The 23,017-nt window shown below is 44.3% G+C and overlaps 1 protein-coding gene across 6 annotated transcripts in view; it reads left to right on the forward strand.

The window, feature by feature from the left end:
• Positions 1-23,017, forward strand: part of PARN (poly(A)-specific ribonuclease) — a 200,656-nt gene that overhangs the window by 9,438 nt on the left and 168,201 nt on the right. For all 6 annotated transcript variants that reach the window (XM_055252462.2, XM_055252463.2, XM_055252466.2 and 3 more), the window contains 7 exons: positions 3,070-3,130; positions 10,170-10,335; positions 11,849-11,914; positions 12,962-13,000; positions 14,763-14,805; positions 17,076-17,156; positions 21,349-21,405. In XM_055252462.2, the coding sequence (XP_055108437.1) occupies positions 3,070-3,130; positions 10,170-10,335; positions 11,849-11,914; positions 12,962-13,000; positions 14,763-14,805; positions 17,076-17,156; positions 21,349-21,405 (513 nt within the window). The remainder of the gene's footprint in view (positions 1-3,069; positions 3,131-10,169; positions 10,336-11,848; positions 11,915-12,961; positions 13,001-14,762; positions 14,806-17,075; positions 17,157-21,348; positions 21,406-23,017) is intronic.

Genomic DNA, 23,017 nt, shown 5'->3' on the forward strand with positions numbered 1-23,017 from the left:
CCACTGCACTCCAGCCTGGGCAACAGAGCGAGACTCCGTCTCAAAAAAAAAAAGATATATATGGTATTTACCTTTTAACATAAGATTAAAAAAATAAGTAAATGAAAATTTGAAAGAAAAGAAAAATGATACAATCACTATGGTATGAATAGAAGACAGAATTTGTTCCAAAGAAAGTGTAATTTGTTTGTCCCTGAGCTTCCTAGCAGCAAAGAAAAGAGGGAAACACAGTCATTCCGTGGTCCATAGGATTAGGACAATCCAGAACTCAGGATTAATATAGCTTTCCCCAGAATAGAGACCTCAGAACTTTTACCCTTGAATTATAAGTAAATGATTACTGTAGAAAACCTGATCTTCAGTCACATCTCTGAAGTCAGTACTGTGATGAGTTTAATGGAACTGTTTGTTACCATGTCCTTCAGTCTAGACTGATGGTATAATGTCAAAGTACAGTGTAGTAAAGGCACCAGATGAAAATGATTCAGATGTGTAGTGTAGCCTGCTGATGTTCTGACTTGGCCAAGAATAAAATTAGAGTAGCTACAGTAATGCTTATTTCTTAAGTTCAGTTGAGTATGAACTCCATAATTTTGCCATACTTGTGTTTCATCTATAGTATCGTTTACTTAATACAGTGTTTTTTGTTTTTTGTTTTTGAGACAGTCTCACTCTTGTCGCCCAGGCTGGAGTGCAGTGGCACAATCTCAGCTCACTGCAAACTCCTCCTCCCTGGTTCCCACCATTCTGCTGCCTCAGCCTCCCTAGTAGCTGGGACTACAGGTGCCCACCACCGCGCCCAGCTAATTTTTTGTATTTTTAGTAGAGACGGGGTTTCACCATGTTAGCCAGGATGGTCTCGATCTCCTGACTTCGTAATCCGCCTGCCTGGGCCTCCCAAAGTGCTGGGATTACAGGCATGAGCCACCACACTGAGCCTGGTTTTTGTTTTTTTTTTAAGAGACAGGGTCTTGTTCTGTCACCCACGCTGGAGTCCAGCTGTGTGATCACAGCTCACTGCAGACTTGAACTCCTGGGCTGAAATGATTTTCTGATTCTCCCACCTCAGCCTGTGGGATAGCTGGGACTACAGATGGGAACCACCACACCTGGCTAATTTTCGAATTTTTTGTAGAGATGGGTCTCCCTATGCTACTCAGGCTGGTCTTGAACTCTTGGGCTCAAGCGATCCTCCCACCATCTCCCAAAGTTCTGGGATTACAGGTGTGAGCCACTGCCCCCAGCCTAATATACACTTATTTTTAAATAATTTTATTATTATTATTTTTAATTGAGGTGGGGTGTTGCCATGCTGCCCAGGCTGGTCACACAAAGTCCTGGGCTCAAGCGATGCAACCACCTCAGCCTCCCAAAGTGCTGGGATTACAAGTGTGAGCCACCATGTCCAGCCCAGTCTAATGTTTTTATTTAAATCTGGGAACACATTTTGGCTCATGCTAGGTTCGAGATATATTTGTTTAGTAAGGCTTATTATTGGGAACTTCTCTTTTGATCTTTTTTGTTTTGAGACAAGGTCTCACTTTGTCACTTAGGCTGGAGTGCAGTGGCATGATGGTAGCCCACTACAGCCTCAGGCTCCTGACCTTCCATACTTAAGTGATCCTCCTGCCTCAGCCCCTGGGTAGCTGGGACTGCAGGCATGTGCTACCATGCCTGGCTAATTTTTAAATTTTTTGTGGCGATAGGATTTCACTGTTTTGCCCAAGCTGGTCTTGAACTCCTGGGCTCAAGCGATCTTCCTCCCTTGGCCTCCCTAAGTGCTAGGATTACAGATGCGAACCACTGTGCCTGTTGTCTCTTTTGATCTTCAACATTGAGAACATTTAATTAAGATTTTGTGTTTTCATTATCTAATTTGAGGTGGATGTCAGTGTCTTATAACCTGTGCATGTAGCTACGTTAAACTTGAACCTGGGACAGGGTAATAAAATACATATTAGTTCTATTTATAGTTTCCTAGTCAGTACTACAGCAGTCAAGAGATCAGGAGCTTTCTGCCTATTGGGAGAATATCTGTTCACGCAGTGGATTTTTTTTTTTTTTTTTTTTTTTTTTTGAGACAGAGTCTTGCTCTGTCGCCTGGGCTGGAGTGCAGTGGTTCTCTTGGTTCACTGCAACCTCCACCTCCCAAACTCAAACAATTTTCCTGCCTCAGCCTCCTGAGTAACTGGGATTGCAGGTGCACACCATCACACCCGGCTATAATTTTTTTTTTTTTTTGAGACAGAGTCTTGCTCTGTCACCCAGGCTGGAGTGCAGTGGCGCGATCTCGGCTCACTGCAAGCTCTGCCTCTCGGGTTCACGCCATTCTCCTGCTTCAGCCTCCCCAGCAGCTGGGACTAGAGGCGCATGCTGCCTTGCCTGGCTAATTTTTTTGTATTTTTAGTAGAGACGTGTTAGCCAGGATGGTCTCGATCTCCCGACCTCGTGATCTACCCGCCTTGGCCTCCCAAAGTGCTGGGATTACGGGTGTGAGCCACCGCGCCTGGCACACCCGGCTAATTTTTGTATTTTTAGTAGAGACAGGGTTTCACCATGTTGACCAGGCTGATCTCAAACTTCTGACCAGCTGGTCTCGAACTTCTGACCTCAAGTGATGTGCCCACCTCTGCCTCCCAAAGTGCTGGGATTACAGGCATGAGCCACTGTGCCCATCTACTCAGTATATTTTTAAAAAATATTATGAAGCAGGTTGGGTGTGGTGACTCACGTCTATAATCCCAGCACTTTGGGAGGCCAAGGCAGGAGGATCGCTTGAGTCCAGAAGTTTGAGACCAGCCTGGGCAACATAGTGAGACCCTGTCTATTAAAAAAAAAAAATGTGAAACAAAGGATGTTTGTTTTGTAAGCTGTAAAGGAGAAGAGCCCAAATGTTTTAAGCAAGTTAATGGATCGTTTGTGGCGTAGAAATTCCTTGTATTGTGGCCTCTGGCACATTGCTTGCTTGCCTTATTGTCTTTGTTTTCTTCTTTGAGTTACTTCTCTGCATTTCTTTATGTTTCTGCCACTAACATCCCCAAAACATGTGTTCTGTTTACTCTGTTTCAGAGCTCCAGCATTGACTTTCTAGCAAGCCAGGGATTTGATTTTAATAAAGTTTTTCGAAATGGTAAGATTATGGGTAACCTATCTTTAGAGCTTATAAACCTTCAAAATGTCCTTGGGAAGTAAGTCTGAACTTGGTTGAGAATTATTATTTTGTGCCTGCTGAGACACGATCTCAGAGTTCCAGCATACATGTGCAGCCAGTACACATGTGCAGCCTTAGAATTTTTAAAAACTTGCTTACTGTGATTTTTTTTTTTTTTTTTTTTGAGAGGAGTCTTGCTCTGTCGCCCAGGCTGGAGTGCGGTGGCGTGATCTCGGCTCACTGCAGGCTCTGCCTCCCAGGTTCATGCCATTCTCCTGGCTCAGCCTCCCAAGTAGCTGGGACTATAGGCGCCCGCCACCATGCCTGGCTAATTTTTTGTATTTTTAGTAGAGACGTGGTTTCACCGTGTTAGCCAGGATGGTCTAGATCTCCTGACTTCGTGATCTGCCCGCCTCGGCCTCCAAAAAATGCTGTGATTACAAGTGTGAGCCACCATGCCTGGCCTACTGTGATCTTTTTTTTTTTTTTTAAAAAAAAAAAAAACATAATCAGCCATGAGCGGAACAGAATAAATCCTACTTCATTTAACTCTGATAGGGCCCTTCAAACTCCTGTTTTTATTGAGTGCAGTTTATTCTACCACTGGTGTGATATAGTGGCCTAACTCACCACCTCTGGGGAGTGCTTCCTTGTTTTCTTCCAGTGTAACAAGAGGTGTGTAGTTTAGAAATGTCCTGTATTCCAGTGATGCTGTAATGAAAACCTTCTTTTCCAGCTAGTGCATGTTTATATTTATTTTATTTTTTATAACACCTCTGCTGGCAGGAATTATTTTTAATTTTTTTTTTTTGAGACAGGGTCCCACTCTGTCGCCCAGGCTGAGTGCAGTGGTGCAGTCATAGCTCACTGGAGCCTTGACCTCCTGGGCTCAAGTGATCCTCCCACGTCACCCTGCTGTGTGGCTGGGTGCTGTGCGCCAGCATGCGTGGCTGATTTTCGAATTTTTTGTAGAAATGGGATTTCGCCATTGCCCAGGCTGGTCCCAAACTCCTGTCCTCAAACAATCCACCTGCCTTGGCCTCCCAGCGTGCTGGGATTACAGGCATGAGACACCACACCCTGCCTACCTGTTGCTTTTTTAATAGTTGGAGACAGTTCCTTAGTTTCTTATGGGAGAAGGAAAGTGCAGAGACTGCACGATTGATAATGGCTAACTTGCTAGAGTGATGGCCTGGGGAGCACCTGAGGAAGGGACTGTGTCTCGTTCATTTCACATCCCCTTGCATAGCATGATTTCCCTTCTATATCAGGGAGGTGACCACCAAATATTTGATTCATAAATGGGTGCATGAGTACTGGACATCAGAGCGTTTCAGATTGGTTTTCCTTCCTCTTCATTTGTTTCTCTAAAAGTGTTTGGAAAGACCGTGCTTTTTGCAGTGGTATTAAGTATGTACAAGGTCAATATTTTAATTTAATTATTTACATAAATTTTGTTTGTTTTTTCCCCATGGTGAATATAGAATTAATGAATGAAAGAGAGAAGGAGGTTTATCCCAACAAAAATAACTGAACTTTTCTCAAAAAAAAGTACATGGGCTTCAAATGAATTCTCCTCTTCTCAGCAGAACCTCTTTGCAAGGTGTTTTTTTTTTTTTTGAGACGGAGTCTCGCTCTGTCACCCAGGCTGGAGTGCAGTGGCGCAATCTCGGCTCACTGCAAGCTCCGCCTCCTGGGTTCACGCCATTCTCCTGCCTCAGCCTCTCGTAGTAGCTGGGACTACAGGCGCCCGCCACCACGCCCGGCTAATTTTTTTGTATTTTTAGTAGAGACGGGGTTTCATCGTGGTCTCGATCTCCTGACCTCGTGATCCGCCCGCCTCGGCCTCCCAAAGTGCTGGGATTACAAGCGTGAGCCACCGCGCCCGGCCCTTTGCAAGGTGTTTAGTACCCATGCCATATTGGTGGTTTTTTTTTTGGAGACAGAATCTCACCGTGTTGCCCAGGCTGGAGTGTGCAGTGGTATGATCTCGACTCACCACAGCCTCTGCCTAACAGGTTCAAGCGATACTCGTCCCTCATCCTCCCGAGTAGCTGAGAGCACAGGCACATGCCACCATGCACACCTAATTTATGTATTTTTAGTAGAGGTAGGGTTTCACTATGTTGGCTAGGCTGGCCTTGAACTCCTGACCTCAAGTGATTCAGTCACTTTTGCCTCTTAAAGTGCTGGGATTATAGGCATGAGCCACTGGGCCTGGCCCATATTGTTTTTTAATTGCTTCATTGGTGCTACATCTTAATTTTTATTGATTTTGATCTTTGGAGGTAATAAAAACAAAATTGTTTTGAGCCAAAACTGCTTCACATAGTGACTGAACCAGCAGAGCAATACAGTTTGGGTGTTATAAAGAAATTTTTTTTATTTGTCTCATATTTGACTCTGAAAGCCATTATAAAATAGAAGTTCCAAATGCATTTAGGGCACTGTATTGGACTAGTGGCAGCATCTCTTGAAGGAACCACTTTATCTGGTACTTGTATGGATGCATAGTTCTAACTTGGTTTTTTTTTTTTTTTTTTTTTTCCATAAAAGGAGAGAAACAGCCAGATTGGAATGTGCCTCCTTCTTCTGTTTTATAGTCATGCCCTGGAATATTTTGGTCACGATAGTCAGGACTCCCAGGTCATCCATACTACCAAGCCTCATCCCATGCTGTTGTTGATATGCTCTAAATCTGACTTAGACCCTCATCTCTCTCCATTTTCAAGGCTTTCCATTCAGGCTTTGTAAATGTCAGGCTCTTTCTTTATAGCAGTCTTCTCTCAAGTTCCTTTGATTTCTTTGTCTGGAAGGAAACCAGGTGACTCCCCTTGTTAGTTTCCCCCTGTAACCTCCATCGCCGGTGGTTTTCCCTCTCACTCTTGTCTTACTCTGGCCAGGCTGTGCTAGGTGTGCTCCTTGTTTCCCCATGCCACTTTCAGACACCTGAATTTTCCTTTCTTTTCTTTTCTGTTTTTGAGACAGAGTTTCGCTCTTGTTGCCCAGGCTGGAGTGCAATCGTGCGATCTCGGCTCACCGCAACCTCTGCCTCCCGGGTTCAAGTGATTCTCCTGCCTCACCCTCCCAAGTAGCTGGGATTACAGGCATATGCCACCACACCCAGCTAATTTTGTATTTTTAGTAGAGACAGTTTCTCCATGTTGGCCAGGCTGGTCTCCAACTCCCGACCTCAGATGATCCACCTGCCTTGGCCTCCCAAAGTGCTGGGATTACAGGTGTGATCGCCGTGCCCGTCCCCTGAATTTTCTTTTATACGGGAGCCACCATTCTCAGGCTGTCACCAGCTCTGCCGCCCCTCTGTGCTGACTCCCGTAGGCACAGCGTGCATCATAGCCTTGGCTTTAGTGTGTTATCATTCTCTCCGCTCCTTCCCCTCTCTGGGTGACTTTAGTATCCTCAAGGATAACCAGCAAATGCTCTGGTCTGTTTCTTGACCAGGTGGTCAGCAGTCTTTCTATCTCTCTTTAGTCCTCTATACCAATGGCGGCGTCATGGGTCTTAGGGTCAAAAACTGCACCTCTCATTTACTCTGTTTTTTTCTTTTTTTCCATTTTTGAGACAGGATGTTGCTTTGTCACCAGGCTGCAGTGCACTGGCACATTCATGACTCACTGCAACCTTGACCTCCTGGGCCCAAGTGATTCTCCCACCTCAGCCTTCTGTGTAGCTGGAACCATAGGTGCACACCATCATGCCCAGCTAATTTTTATGTTTTTTATAGAGGCAGGGTGTCACTACATTTTCCCGGCTGGTCTCAAACTCCTGGGTTCAAGCAGTATTCCTGCCGCCACCCCCTAAAGCTCTGGGATTATAGGAATGACCTGTTGTGCATGGCCTCATTTATTGTTTTTAGTGTTTTTAATATTTCTTTTTTTGAGAGTACTACTTCTTGTGCTTCCAATTCACTTGCTCTGGTACCTGTTTCAGCAATCTGTTGACTTCCATTGCTTTTTCACTATCTGTTGCCTTCCCCGCTTCTCCTCGGTGTGTGTTCTTCTCAGTGTATCATACCAGGAGGCATATGATGTCATTTGTCCCATTACTGATGATGTTAACTTGGACCACTTTTTTTTTGCCAGTTAGTTTTAGCATCCATTGATAATTCTTGCTTTAAGCGATTATCGTTGACTAATGGTGGTTTTCTACGTTCATTTTTCTTTCTACAAATTCGTTAGTGTCCCATGGCTTTGTTGTTGTTGTTGTTTTGAGACAGAGTCTCACCCTTTCGCCCAGGCTGGGGTGCAGTGGCATGATCTTGGCTCACTGCACCCTCCACCTCCCAGATTCACGTGATTCTCCCACCTCAGCCTCCTGAGTACCTGGGACTACAGGCGTGTGCCACCACACATGGCAAATTTTTGTACTTTTTGGTAGAGAGAGAGTTTTACCATATTGGACAGGCTGGTCTTAAACTCTTGATCTTAAGTGATCCGCCCTCCTCAGCCTCCCAAAGTACTGGGATTATAGGCATGAGCCAGGCACCCGGCGTCCCATGGTGTTTTTTGTTTTTTTTTTTTTTGAGATGGAGTTTCGCCCTTGTTGCCCAGGCTGGAGTGGAATGGCACAATCTCGGTTCACCGCAACCTCCGCCTCCCAGGTTCAAGCGATTCTCCTGCCTTAGCCTCCCAAGTAGCTGGGATTACAGGCGTGTGCCACCACGCCCGGCTAATTTTGTATTTTTAGTAGAGACAGGGTTTCTCCATGTTGGTCAGGCTGGTCTTGAACTCACAACCTCAGGTGATCTGCCCACCTTGGCCTCCTGAAGTGCTGGGATTACAGGTGTGAGCAACCGTGCCCGGTCCCCATGGCTTTTAATACCACCCATGTCCCGATGATAACTAAATGTATATCTCAACACCTTTCTCTTGAGCTATAGGCTTGTAACTGCAACTTTTAATTTGTGTATACCCTTAGATGATTTAATATGTCCATGGCTGGGCGCCGTGGCTCACGCGTGTCATCTCAGCACTTTGAGAGGCTGAGACAGGCAGATCACCTGAGGTTAGAGTTCAAGACCAGCCTGGCCAACATGTTGAAACCTTGTCTCTACTAAAATACAAAAATTAGCTGGGTATGGTGGCGGGTGCCTGTAATCCCAGCAACTTGGGAGGCTGAGGCAGGAGAATTGCTTGAACCTGAGAGGTGGCGGTTGCAGTGAGCCAGGATCGTGCCGTTGCACTCCAGCCTGGGTGACAGAGCAAGACTTCGTCCTAAAAAGAAAAAAAATAGTATGTCCCAAAGGTAGCTTTTGATTTTCACTCCTTGGACCCCAATACCTATTTTTCCCCTCATTGTCTTCACATCAGTTAGTGGCCCTACCATCTTCCCAATTGCTTAAACCAAATAGCAAGGTGTTTATTTTTATTTTTATTTTTATTTTATTTTTTTTGAGACAGAGTCTCGCACCATCACCAGGTTCAAGTGCGGTGGTGCGATCTCGGCTCACTGGAACTTCTGCCTCCTGGGTTCAAGTGATTCTCCTGCCTCAGCCTCCCAAGTAGCTGGGACTACAGGCACACGCCACGATGCCCAGCTAATTTTTGTATTTTTAGTAGAGATGGGGTTTCACCATGTTGGCCAGGCTGGTCTCCATCTTTTGACCTCGTGATCCGCTCCCCTCAGCCTCTCAAAGTGGTTGGATTACAGGCGTGAGCCACCATGCCCGGCCGCAAGGTGTTATTCTTGATTTTGCCCTTCCCTTTATCCTTCGTCTCCAGGATATCAGTAAGTGTTACCCCATGTCTAGAAAGTCACTGTCTCCATCTACCCTTTCATCTCTACGCCAGGGTTACAAACGAGAGCCCACTGCTGGCTTCTTGTTTTGTAAATAAGATTTGTTGGACTACAGCTATGCCCGTACATGTACATTTTGTGTATGGCTGCTTTTGTGCCACAACAGCAGGGTTGAGTATTGCGACAGAGACCCCCATTGCCCACAAGCCTAAAACATTTACCATCGAGCCCTTTAAGAAAAAGTTTGCTGGCCAGGCACGGTGACCGTGGCTCCCGCCTATAATCCCAGCAGTTTGGGAGGCTGAGGCGGGCGGTGAGGTCAGGAGTTTGAAACCAGCCTGGCCAACACGGCGAAACCCCATCTCTACCGAAAATACAAAAATTAGCCTGGTGTGATGGCGCACGCTTGTAATTGCAGCTACTTGGGAGGCTGAGACAGAAGAATTGCTTGAACCCGGGAGGCGGAGGTTGCGGTGAGCTCAAATTGTGCCATTGCATGCCAGCCTGGGTGACAGAGTAAGACTATCTCAAAACAAAACAAAACAAAGAAAAAGTTTGCTGACCTCTGATCTGAGCTGTTGTCTCTTGCCTGGACAATTGCTTCTGACTTATTTCCCAACTTCCACTCTCAGAGTAGTCATCATGGCCTTTTAAGCATTATGCAGATAAGGTAATTATCTTGCTTAAAATCTTCTAATGTTGTCCAGTCACTGTTAGAATAATGTACATTTCTTAGCCCGGCCTGTGAGGGCCTGCAGAATCTTGCTCCATACTCTCTCCAATCTGATGCTGTACCATTCCGTTTTTGCTTATGACATCTGGCCACACCAGCTCCTTGCTGCTCCTGTAACCGTCCAAGCCATTGCCATGTTCTGGGTATTCATACTTGTTTCCTCTACCCGAAGGACTCTTCCCCTAGCTCCTTTCGTATCTGACTTATTCTCATCCTTTGGGTTTTCTCTTACTTTACTGATTTTCTTGTCAGAAGTAGTTCCCTTCATTACAGAGCAGGATGCATCAGCTTGTCAGTGCCTAATACAATGCTTTGGCACAGCATAAATGCCAGATAAATATTTCTTGAAAGACGACTGAATGAATGGATGAATGATAAACACATTTCAAAATCACTTGCCTTTCTGTTCATTTTTTGAGATGTAGTTAAATATGGTAAATCTTTCCTGAATAATTTGACTCTTTGGTTTGTTAAATTTATGTTAGACAGTTACTTCTGCTAATGCATTCTTTTTAAAATCATGTTTAGGAATTCCATATTTAAATCAGGAAGAAGAAAGACAGTTAAGAGAGCAGTATGATGAAAAACGTTCACAGGCGAATGGTGCAGGAGCTCTATCCTACGTATCTCCTAACACTTCAAAATGTCCTGTCCCGATTCCTGAGGATCAAAAGAAGTTTATTGACCAAGTGGTGTAAGTTCCTAAACTAAAACTAAGCATGCATTGTGTGCTGTATATTGGGGCATGACAGGCATCTATATCTCAAACCTGTGCTTTACAAACATAGTACACACACAGGTGTGATGTTGTGAATGGCAGGATATAATTGTGGCATATTCAAAAAAAATTTTTTTTTTTTTTTTTTTTTGGGACAGTCTTGCTCTGTTGCCCAGGCTGGAGTGCAATGGTGCAATCCTGGCTTACTGCAACCTCTGCCTCCCAGGTTCAAGCAATTCTTGTGCCTCAGCCTCCCGAGTAGCTGGGATTATAGGTGTGCACCACCACATCCGCGTAATTTTTATAGTTTTAGTAAAGATGAGGTTTTGCCATGTTGGCCACGCTGGTCTCGAACTCCTGGCCTCAAGTGATCCGCCCGCCTCAGCCTCCCAAAGTGTTGGGATTACAGGCATGAGCCAGCATGCCTAGCTGGCGTATTCAAATTTGTGTAACAGCAACAAATTGTAAATAGAGTTCCATGTATTGTACTTGGACTCGCTACATGTCACTAGGCAAGAGATTTCATTCAGTACGTGGGCAGACCTGCATGGACTTTTTTTTTTTTTTTTTTTAAATAGAGACGGATCTCACTATGTTTCCCAGGGTAGTGTCAAACTCCTGAGCTCAAGGGATCTTCCTGCCTCGGCCTCCCAGAGTGCTGGGATTACAGGAGTGAGCCATTGCCAGGCCCCTTTTCTTGTTTTTTAAATGCTAATCAGTGACTTCTAAAACTTGCATGGACTGAATACCTGACAGCCACTGTCCAATGTCCTTGAAGGCGGAGGAGTGGATCAGGCTTATCCAGCCTGCAGCATGTCCATGTTCTCTTTGCTTGCAGTAAAGGTGCCGACAAGCACATGTGATCTTGGACAAGTGTCTGGTCTTGCTCAGCTTAGTTGTTGGTGTAACCATTTTACTGGGAAAGTAAAAAATTAAATCACTTTTATTGACGAGTCCTTGAGAAGTTGGTCACTAATAAATAATAGCAGTAACCCTCATCCCCCCAAAATATGCCAAATAAAGCTTTTTTATGTTATTTATTTTTTGAGACAGGGTCTCGCTCTGTTGCCAAGGCTGGAGTGCAGTGGCGTGATCACGGCTCACTGCAGCCTCAACTTCCTGGGCTCAGGCGATCCTCCCACCTCAGCTTCTGGAGTAGCTGGGACCACAGTTACACTGCACCACGCCCAGCTAATTTTTAAAATTTATTTTTTGTAGTGAGGGGCTCTCAGTATATTGCCCAGGCTGGTCGCGAACTCGTGGGCTCAAGTTATCCACCCAACCTCGACCTCCCAAAGTGCTGGGATTCTATGCCTAGGTCAAAATAAAGCATTTTTTAAAGTCTTTGAACTAAAAGTTTTAGGGTAATTTGGTAGAATTACATTGTCACATGTTCTTATATTTAGACTGTTTGGTTGTGATTATTTTCTTGGTTGATGACTTCATTCCTTAAACGTACTAATGGTCATGGTCTATTCTAATTCCTCAGAGAGAAAATAGAAGATTTATTACAAAGTGAAGAAAACAAGAACTTGGATTTAGAGCCATGTACCGGGTTAGTTGTCCTGAACATTTCTGCGTGTTCTTTTTTTGGAAAGGTAGATGATTTGTGGCATTTGATGCATCTAGTCTTATAAAAACAGCTTTATAAAGGGTCTTTTTATTATTGGTATGTTCTCAACAATTAAACACTAACTTTAGTGTTACACAGTGGGGATGACTGTGTATACTGAGACACTGAATGAATGCTTTGTCCTGTACCTGAAGTGGAGAAAACTGTTGTGCAACCTTGACTTTCAGTTATGCCCAAGAGTGGCATAATTACTTTGGCCTTGAGGAGCACTTAATACGTGAAGGCTTCAGAAGAACCAATTCACTTTCAGGCTACTTACACCCTTTTAATTTCTCTCTGTATTCAAAGAACATTAGCATTTCAAAGAGTCAGTAACATGATTGTCTTTTTTTCCTTTTACTTTGTGAGGAGTTTCACAAAAGTATTTTAATGCATCTGTCTACTTTAAACTCTCTTTATGCAGCTGCTGGAAGCAATATTTTGATTAGACAAGAACTTCTACCTCTTCAATAAAAGCAGCATAATATTAAAGAAAATTTTAGAAGACAAGTGATGATGGGGCCGGGCGCGGTGGCTCACGCCTATAATCCCAGCATCTTGGGAGGCCGAGGTGGGTGAATCACCTGAGGTCAGGAGTTCAAGACCAGCCTGGCCAACATGGCGAAACCCCACCTCTACTAAAAATACAAAAATTGGCTGGGTGTGGTAGTGCATGCCTGTAATCCCAGCTACTCGGGAGGCTGAGGCAGGAGAATCACTTGAACCCGGGAGGTGGAGGTTGCAATGGGCCCAGATCGCGCCACTACACTCCAGCCTGGGAGACGGAGTGAGAGTCTGTCTCAAAAAAAAAAAAGACAAGTGATGAGGAATTCCCCCCACCTCAAATAACCTGCCTATTTTTGTTTGCAAATTACCTATCAGTTCTAATGAAGTCTCTTCTTAAAGTGAAATCCTTCTCAACAAATGCTTGATCAGTTCGGATTTACTTCTAATGAGCCAAAATCAATACCTTTTCTTTTGTTTTTATAGGTTCCAAAGAAAACTAATTTATCAGACTTTGAGCTGGAAGTAAGTATTTATATTGTATGCAGGATCTCTGTGGGGGACCCAGGATTTAAAGACTAAGTGTAATCTCTTAGCTCTCATTTCCTTTTTGAAATTTTGCCATTCTCAGTGATTTGACCACACCAAGTTCCCCCTACTTTCTTAAGTTGAATACTCACTTAATTTTCTTTCGTTATTGTTTTTTAACAGATGCTTTAAAGCTTCTTAAAATAATTATCACTTTGGTGCATCCGTTAAGCTATGGATTGGTAGTGTTTTTGTCCTTTGGGGGTACACAATAAATATTTGGTTTTCAGACCTAGGAAATACTCGGATGAATGCTTTTGGTAAAGCAAGAGTTCTTAACTTAGGGTGAGACTATGGATGGGTTTCAGGAGGTCTGTGAATCCCCTGAAATAACATCCAGACTTGTGTGTGTGTATTTTTCCAAGGATGTTTCCCTTGGTTTCCTTGTGTTTGCAGGTGGGTCTTCAACTCAGAAATTGAACATTGACATAGACAGGTGGACATTTCCATTTGACTTTGGGGACCTTGTTCTTCTATTGGAATCTACCAGTGACATGTATACTGGGGATATACTTTGAACACAATAGGAAAGGGCTGTTTAGTTTGCCCACACTCCTTTCCTGTCATGTCGTCCTTGCAGCCTACTCCACCTGCATTCCAGATCGCTCTCCTCCTTGGCTGATGCAAGCTGTTAATACCATGCAAAACTACAGCAGAGTTGGCCATCTAAAACCTCCTCTTTGTATGCCCTGTGCAATCTAAAAAGACTTTCATGCCGGGCGCAGTGGCTCACTCCTGTAATCCTAGTACTTTGGGAGGCCAAGGTGGGCAGATCACCTGAGGTCAGGAGTTCAAGACCAGCCTGGCCAACATGGTGAAACCCCGTCTCTACTACAAATACAAAATTTAGCCAGACGTGGTGGCACATGCCTGTAATACCAGCTACCTGGGAGGCAAAGGCAGGAGAATCGCTTGAACCCAGGAGCCAGAGGTTGCAGTGAGCCAAGATTGCGGCTTGGCACTCCAGCCTGAGTGGCAGAGTGAGACTCCATCTCAAAAAAATAAATAAATAAAAAAAATAAGACTTTCACAATTTCAGTTAGGAAACATTTTTATGTTTGGAAGCAAGATTTGACTCTGTGGTAATGAGTTGACTGTATTTTGAGATGTGGGACATTTTAGAAAATGCCTAAGTCCTGGCCTGGTGTGGTGGCTCACGCCTGTAATCCCAGCACTTTGGGAGGCCCAGGCGGGAGGTTCATGAGGTCAGGAGATCGAGACCATCCTGGCTAACACGGTGAAACCCTGTCTTTACTAAAAATACAAAAAATTAGCCGGGTGTGCTGGCGGGTGCCTGTAGTCCCAGCTACTCGGGAAGCTGAGGCAGGAGAATGGCATGAACCAGGGAGGTGGAGCTTGCAGTGAGCCGAGATCATGCCACTGCACTCCAGCCTGGGCGACAGAGAGAGACTCTTGTCTCAAAAAAAAAAAAAAAAAAGAAAATACCTAAGTCCTAAAAAAATTAATTTGAAGTCAAATCCATGTATATATATGTGTTTAAGAGCAAGGGTAAGGAAACATTTAGCAGCTGAAACGTTGTATAATAAATGTGCTGTAAAGACTCCATTGTAGTGATAATTATTTCGTAGTTAATAAAACTTATATTACTTAATTTATGGCTGGATAGTTGCTTATAAAATACTTTGGGATTTAGCTGTCATTGACTCATCTACTGATACCGTGTTTTTCTTTTCTTTAGGTATCCGAAAGGCATTCATGTTGAGACTTTAGAAACTGAAAAGGTAACCCCAAGAATTATCTAGTGCTAACATTAAACACATCCATTGTTACACTGATATGGGTTTCTTTTTTTTTTTTCTCAGGGTCTTGCTCTGATTACCCAGGCTGGAGTGCAGTGGGCGATCACAGCTCACTGCAGCCTTGATTTCCTGGGCTCAGGTGATCCTCCTACCTCAGCCTCCCAAGCTGGGACTACAGGCTCATGCCACCATGCCTGGCTAATTTTTTATATTTTTAGTAGAGACAGGGTTTCACCCTGTTGCCCAGGCTAGTCTTAAACTCCTGGGCTCAAACAATTTGCCCGCCTCGGCCTCGCAGAGTGCTGGATTCCAGGCCTGAGCCACCGCGCTCAATTCTTAGTGTGCTGAAAGTCAGAATTTGTACCTTGTCTGTGCTTGTTATGAGCTGGGTAACCTAGGGTAAGTCATTTGACCTCTTTAAGCCTCATTTTCCTCTTGTGTACATTGGGGCTGAGCATGATAATGGTGATCTATACTTTCTCGTAGCCTTTTTATGGTGATACCATGGGTAAGTGGACGTGATGCCTTGTAAACTTGAAAGTATACAAATGTTAGTTTGTATTCTTACTATGGCAGAAAGCTATAATGGTACGTGTGAAGAAATGGCTTCATGTTGCATGGGCGGATAAAATTAAATTTTAGAATCTGGGTCGTAAGCATAGCTATTGTCCTGAGTACACAGGGTACACTGATAGAATTGTGCTGGGAAGTGGGTAGCCAGTGGTGGGTTCCTTCTGCAGTGTTTCAATTTTATACTTTGTTGTTGCTCTTAAGTCAGGTATAAAATTAGAGATTAAATAAAGTAGAAAAATAATCTTGGTAGATGATTTATCTTTAGTGGACACAAAATGTATATGAGAAAGAAAGCACTAGTTATCTGACACGTTGGCAGAAAATCCAGAGTTTTTTCTTATGTTGATACAACATATAACATATATGTAAGTTTTGTTAATGTTAATACAACATATACATTTTACTTTAAAACTCTTCAGAAATCGATGTTCAAATGCAATATAATTGTTTTAGTATTTGTCATAGGAAATGTCTTATTCTCACAGTCTGTTGATATTTTTAACTGATGTCTGTTGGTTTGAATTAGTAAACTGTAGGAAAATGTCACGGAAACATAGAGACAAAATTTGGTTTGTAATGCATCAGCTCAACTTATGTTGGCATTTCAAAGTATTTTCTGTTGTATTTGGCTCATGAAAGACTACAGTGGCTGGGCATGGTGGCTCAGGCCTGTAATCCCAACACTTTGGGAGGCTGAGATGAGCAGGTCATTTGAGCCCAGGAGTTTGAGACCAGCCTGGACAACATGGTGAAACTCCGTCTCTACTAAAAATATAGAAAGAAATTAGCCAGGCATAGTTTTACATGCCTGTAGTCCCAGCTTCGGGAGGCTGAGGTGAGAGGATCATCTGAGCCCAGGAATTTGAGGCTGCAGTGAGCTGTGATCATGCCACTGCACTCCAGCCTGAGCAATGGGAGTGATAACCTGTCACACATACAAAAAAAGTGTGCAGTTACAAAAATTACAACTTCTGGCTAGGCGTGGTGGCTCGTGCCTGTAATCCCAGCACTTTGGGATGCCAAGGTGGGCGGATCACTTGAGGTCAGGAGTTTGAGAGCAGCCTGGGCAATATGGCAAAACCCCGTCTCTACTACAAATACAAAAATTAGCTGGGCATGTTGGTGCGCACCTGTCATCTTGGCTACTCTGGAGGCTGAGGCAGGAGAATCGCTTGAATCTGGGAGGCAGAGTTTGCAGGGAGCTGAGGTTGTGCCACTGCACTCCAGCTTGGGTGACAGAATGAGACTGTCTCAAAAAAAAAAAGAATTCTAATGGCAGCAGAAATCTGAATTTTTTGGATTAAGTTGCCTCTAGAAAATTGTATATCTAGAAAATTGTATATACAGGTGTGAGCCAGGCCCGTGGCTCACACCTGTAATCCCAGCACTTTGGGAGGCCGAGGCGGGTGGATCACCTGAGGTGGGGAGTTTGAGACCAGCTTGACCAACATGGAGAAACTCCGTCTCTACTAAAAATACAAAAATTAGCCAGGTGTGGTGGCACAAGCCTGTAATCCCAGCTACTCGGGAGGCTGAGGTAAGATAATTGCTTGAACCCAGCAGGCGGAGGTTGCAGTGAGCCGAGATCGTGCCATTGCACTCCAGCCTGAGCAACAAGAGCGAAACTCTGTCTCAGAAAAAAGAAAAAGAAAATTGTATATCTGCTTTATGTCTTTTAGAAGGAGCGATATATAGTTATCAGCAAAGTAGACGAAGAAGAACGCAAAAGAAGAGAGCAGCAGAAACATGCCAAAGAACAGGTAATTGGGCTATGTTAATTCTTGGGGGGTGAGAAATGGCAACATAAATAGTGATTTATTCCTGTCTATTTCAGATCATATGTTGGATTCAATTCAATGAATAATTTTCTTTCATAGAACTATGGAATTGGCAGAAAAACCTGGACTGGAATAAGGGGAAGTTAGGTTTAAGCATGAGACGTAGCTAGCAAAGTGAGTCTGATGTCTGTAATCTTAGTGACCACTGCTTAAGTGACCCAAGACACTACTTAAGTGACCAGTGTCTACTTAAACCAGTCCTGAAGAAAGTATTCTTGATTCTCATTTAGCTTGTGTGTCACTGAGCGTCACTGCCCTTTAATACTGCGATGTCTAACTTCATGTATAGTTACTAGTTTTCCTTAAACCAAGTTCAGAGCACATGATCTGACAGATGAGGATGACACGCTTAGGTGGTACTGTTGGAACATCACCCTGCTTGCTGTGTGAAGAATGGTTTCAAGTGAGTAAGACTGGAGGCAGAAGACCAGTTAAGCTGTGGAGTAACCTAGCTAGGAGATGTTGGTGACCTGGCGTAGGATAGTGAGTAGCAGTGTAGATGGAATCTGGAGATATTTGGAAGGTAGAATCCATGGAATTTATGACTGAATGTGGGTGGTGGAGGAGGAAGGGGGAAGGAGGAAGATGCTCATGCCAGACATTTGCACAACAGAGTAGAGTGCATTCCGTTCAGTTGGAGGGGTTGGCTGGAGTGACATCGGTTGGGGGGAAAGGTGGAGGAGAGAGTAGTGGGTTTGCATGTGGATGAATGTCATGCTCATATGTACATTAGGCAGGGTCGCTCCTAATTGACTCAACCACAATGACCCACTTTGGGAGACAGCATATTACCTACACAGAGAAGGATTAGCAAAAGGTGCTGTTTGTGGTCCCTGTCCCACATACTAAAAAGGACAATGCAGAAACAAAAGGTGCCAGTTAGAGGCCAGTTGCGGTGGCTCATGACTGTAATCGCAGCACTACTTTAGGAGACTGAGGCGGGAGGATCACTTTAAGTTCAGTAGTTCGAGACCAGTCTGAGCAACATAGCGAAACCCCATCTCTACAAAAAATACAAAAATTATCCAGGTGTGGTGACATGTGCCTGTGGTCCTAGCTACTTGGGAGGCTGATGCTGGAGAATTGCTTAAACCCGGGAGGTGGAGGTTGCTGTTGCAGTGAGTTGAGATTATGCCACTGTACTCCAGCTTGGGTGACAGAGTGAGACCTTGTCTTAAAAAAAAAAAGATGTGAGATGATTGCAGCATGTGTTGTGTGATGTGGCTTCACTGAGGAATGAGTTCTAGGCTGCAGCTCAGGGCTTTGATACTCTGCAGCTCTCTTCTGAGAGGGCGAGGCAGAGAGCCCCACACCTCCTCAGAACCCAGGAGTCAATGAGGAACTGTTTCATTACAGCCTCCCATGAGTGACAGGGAAGGGGGTGGGAGCTGGCCTCATAGCAGCTCCTTAGAAGCCTCTGCCTCCCACCCTTCCCTCCTGATGTGTTCTGCCAAGATGCAGATGAGTCTGTGGCCAAGATGCAGATTAGCCTTTACCTGCATGGCCCGTTTTGATACATGCAAGGCCACTAGGGCACCATGGCGTCCCCTAGAGTGGAAAAAGATGTTCCTCCAGCGTGGAAAAAGATGTTCCATTCTGGTTTTGACCTGATGAGGTTTCGGGTGTTTTTAGGACATTCAAGGGTGGATGTCCTCTCAGCAGGTTTGTCAGTGTTGAGCACGGGAGAGGGCTAGGCATGATTGTCATTGGCAGAGAGCAACCGCGGAGTACGTGAGGAATGAGAAGAGGACCTGGGGCTGAATCCTGAGGATCAACAGCATTTAAATGATAGGCAGAAGTCGACAAAATGTACCGGGAGATTATTGTGGTACACAGCCAAGGGAAGAGAGAAAAAGGGGCGGTCAGCAGTGTCAGCTCCCATGTAGGGGTTAGGACTGAGGCATGGCTGTTGGATTCAGCCCTGGCAGTAGTTTTTTAAACTATAATTAAAACAATTTTTCCCTATCTCTACTAAAAGTACAAAAAAATTAGCCGGGCGCAGTGGCATGCGCCTGCAATCCCAGCTACTCGGGAGGCTGAGGCAGGAGAATCGCTTGAACCTGGGAGGCGGAGGTTGCAGTGAGCCGAGATCACGCCACTGCACTCCAGCCTGGATATGACAGAGTGAGACTCTGTCTAAAAAACAAAAAACAAAACCAAAAAAGCAATTTTTGTTTTTGTTTGAAACGGAGTCTTGCTTGCAGTGACGTCACCTCGGCTCACTGCAACCTCCGCCTCCTGAGTTTAAGCGATTCTCCTGCCTCAGCCTCCCGTGTAGCTGGGATTACAGGTGCACGCCACCGTGTCCAGCTAATTTTTGTATTTTTAGTAGAGACGGGGTTTCGCCATGTTGGCCAGGCGGGTCTTGAACTCTCGACCTCAGGCGATCTGCCTGCCTCAGCCTCCCAGAGTTCTGGGATTACCAGCGTGAGCTACTGTGCCTGGCCCCCCAAAAAAACAATTTTTAGTTGTGGTAAAATACACATAACAAAATTTATCATCTTGACTATTAAATGTACAGTTCAGTGACATCAAGTACTTTAACATTGCTGTGCAATCATCACCACCATCTATCTCCAGAGTTCTCTTCACCTTGCAAAACCGAAACTCTACTAATCAAGCAACTCTCCATCTCCCACCCCTGACACTCAGCCCCTGGCAACCACTATTCTACTTTGTCATATGAATTTGATCACTCTGAGTACCTCATATAAGTACAGCATTTGTCGTCCTGTGACTGGCTTATTTCTCTTAGCGTAGCGTCCTCAAGATTCCCCATGTTATAGCATGTGTCAGAATTTCCTTCCTTTTTAAGGCTGAATAATATTCCATTGTATGGCTAGACCACATTTTGTTTATCTATTTGTTTGTGGATACCTGGGTTGCTTTTAACTATTGTGAATAATGCTCTTGTGAACTCAGGTGTGCAAATACCTATTTGAGTCCCTGCTTTCAATTCTTTGGGGTATATACCCAGAAATGGAATTGCTGGGTAATATGGGAATTTTGGGGATGAGCCTCCATACTGTTTTCCTTAGCTACTGCACTGTTTAACATTTTCATCAACAGCACACAGGTTTCAGTTTTTCTACATCCTTGCAAATACTTGTTGGTCTTGGGGTTAGTTTTTTTGTTTGTTTGTTTTGTTTTTTGAGATGGAGTTTTGCTCTTATTGCCCAGGCTGGAGTGCAGTGGTGTGATCTCGGCTTACTGCACGCAACCTCCGTCTCCTGGGTTCAAGCAATTCTGCCTCAGCCTCGAGAGTAGCTGGGATTACAGGCATGCACCAGCACATCTTGCTGATTTTTTATTTTTAGTAGAGACAGGGTTTCACCATGTTGGTCAGGCTGGTCTCGAACTCCCGACCTCAAGTGATCCATCCGCCTCTGCCTCCCAAAGTGCTTGGATTACAGGCGTCCGGCCAGTGTTGGGGTTTTAAGGAGGTGAGCAATTTCAGTGAGCATGAAGCCAGAGGGCTGGGAACACCTGGGAGTTAAACTGGAGAAGTCCTTCAAGCAAGTTCGCTTTGATGAGACAAGTAGAAGGGGCAGTAGTCTGAGAGAGCTTAGAGGAGGGGAGGGTTTTCAAGATGAGAGAGACACTGAGCCTCTTTCAACACTGCTGGAAAGAATATAGGAGAGAAGAAGGTGGGTGGGAGAATTTTGTAAAAATGTATTTTTCAAGGAAAAAAAATCAGGAATTATGAAAATACTTGATTTGATCAGTTAACTGCCAGATGGGTTTCCTCAGAATTGAATGTGTTACTGAGTTTAGCCTGCAGGTGGCAACTTTTTAAGTTACTGTTTTTAAGACACCTTGAAAGACTTGGAAATTTTAAAGAAGTCGGTGAAGGGATGGGTAAACCCTAAGCATTGTTGTTTTAGTAACTAATGAATAATTTTCCATTTGTTCATTCTAGTTTCTAAAATAGAAGAAAAGTATGTACGTAGATCATTTTAGATGCAGATTTTTGGGAAGATAGGCGCAAAGCACAGGAAACTAAAGCTATCTAACTTGATACAAAATTTCAGTGTCTTTTTTTCGGGTAGTTTTTTTATTCATTCACATAAGGAATATTTATACATCAATAATCGTATATATATTTTTTAATTAGGAGGAGCTGAATGATGCTGTGGGATTTTCTAGAGTCATTCATGCCATTGCCAATTCGGTAAGTGAGCCAGACTTTTTAGCAAGATTGCAGAACATGCTATTCCAGGTGAAGTATCTAATTATCATTGCAGATTAATCATTTCATCTCATTTAGAATGTTTACCTGGAACATTCTAAGAAGTTAGAACTTCATCAAGATAGACTGTTGTTATAATGCACTTGGTGAGACATAATTGCTAAATTATATTCAAATCAATTTTCAGAGAGTCTTGCTTGAAAAATGGATAGGAGGGTTACACTATGTTGTCCTTATATGGCTGCGTGGAAACCAAGAGTTATCATTCTTTTTTTTTTTTTTTTTTTTTTTTTTTTTTTGAGACGGAGTCTCGCTCTGTCGCCCAGACTGGAGTGCAGTGGCGCAATCTCGGCTCACTGCAAGCTCCGCCTCCCGGGTTCACGCCATTCTCCTGCCTCAGCCTCTCCGAGTAGCTGGGACTACAGGCGCCCGCCACCACGCCCGGCTAATTTTTTGTATTTTTAGTAGAGACGGGGTTTCACCGTGGTCTCGATCTCCTGACCTCGTGATCCACCCGCCTCGGCCTCCCAAAGTGCTGGGATTACAAGCGTGAGCCACCGCGCCCGGCCAAGAGTTATCATTCTTAAAACCAGTAAGAAGTCGAAAAAGAAAGTAAGGAATAAGGGGAGAAACAATCAGATATTCAACTGAAGGTGTTTTGTTCCCTAAGTAGAAGAATCTAGATGGTAAAAATAATGATGTCTTTGTTTAGTGCTGCATAAATGTAATTGAATCTTATTCTTAATAATATTTGATACGTTTTAAAAAGATACTGGCCATTTGTGTAAATCTGCTAGGGGGCTCTATGATAGATATGGTGGGTGTTTTTCCTTGCTTTGTGATGCCTTTCTGTAAACAGGCAGCCGGGCATAGTGGCTCATGCCTGTAATCCCAGCACTTTGGGAGGCCGATGAGGGTGGATTGCTTGAGGTCAGGAGTTCAAGACCAGCCTGGGAAACATGGGGAAACCCCATCTCTACCAAAAATACAAAAATTAGTCAGGTGTGGTGGTACATGCATGTGGTTCCAGCTACTTGGGAGGCTGAGGTGGGAGGATCGCTGGAGCTCGGGAAGTCAAGGCTGCAGTGAGCTGTGATCACGCCATTGCCCCCCAGCCTGGGTGACAGACAGACCCTGTCTCAAAAAAAAAAAAAAAAAAAGAAGAGGAGAAAGAAAACAGGCATCCACATCTTACATAGGTAAACTAGGTCATGCTGCTGGTTGTTCTAGACAAACTCACTTGGATGCTGAATTGCCTGTAGTCTAGGACATTCTCTTCTTTGAGCACTTGGCCCTGGGAGAAGGAATCATCTTGTACCTTAGATGCTGAACTTTGCATCAGGGAAGCTTTAAGGCCATAGAAACCCTCTCGAAGTTTCATGCTGTCTCACTGCCAGCTGCAGGCTTGTAAACACAGGGGCGCTGTAGGGAAGGCCCCCGCCGTCCTCATTCCGGGATAAACAGAGGTTTGCAGAGCCTTGTAAAAGAAGAGGGTTGGCTCACGAGGACGTCTCTCGCTCAAGTAAGTGGGGCGATTAAAGTCGAATAGAAAGTTGGAAAGATCTGGAGAGAAACAAAGCTGTAAGCCTCTTCA

Source organism: Symphalangus syndactylus, chromosome 18 (genome assembly GCF_028878055.3).
Source record: "Symphalangus syndactylus isolate Jambi chromosome 18, NHGRI_mSymSyn1-v2.1_pri, whole genome shotgun sequence".
Classification (NCBI taxonomy): Eukaryota; Metazoa; Chordata; class Mammalia; order Primates; family Hylobatidae; genus Symphalangus; species Symphalangus syndactylus.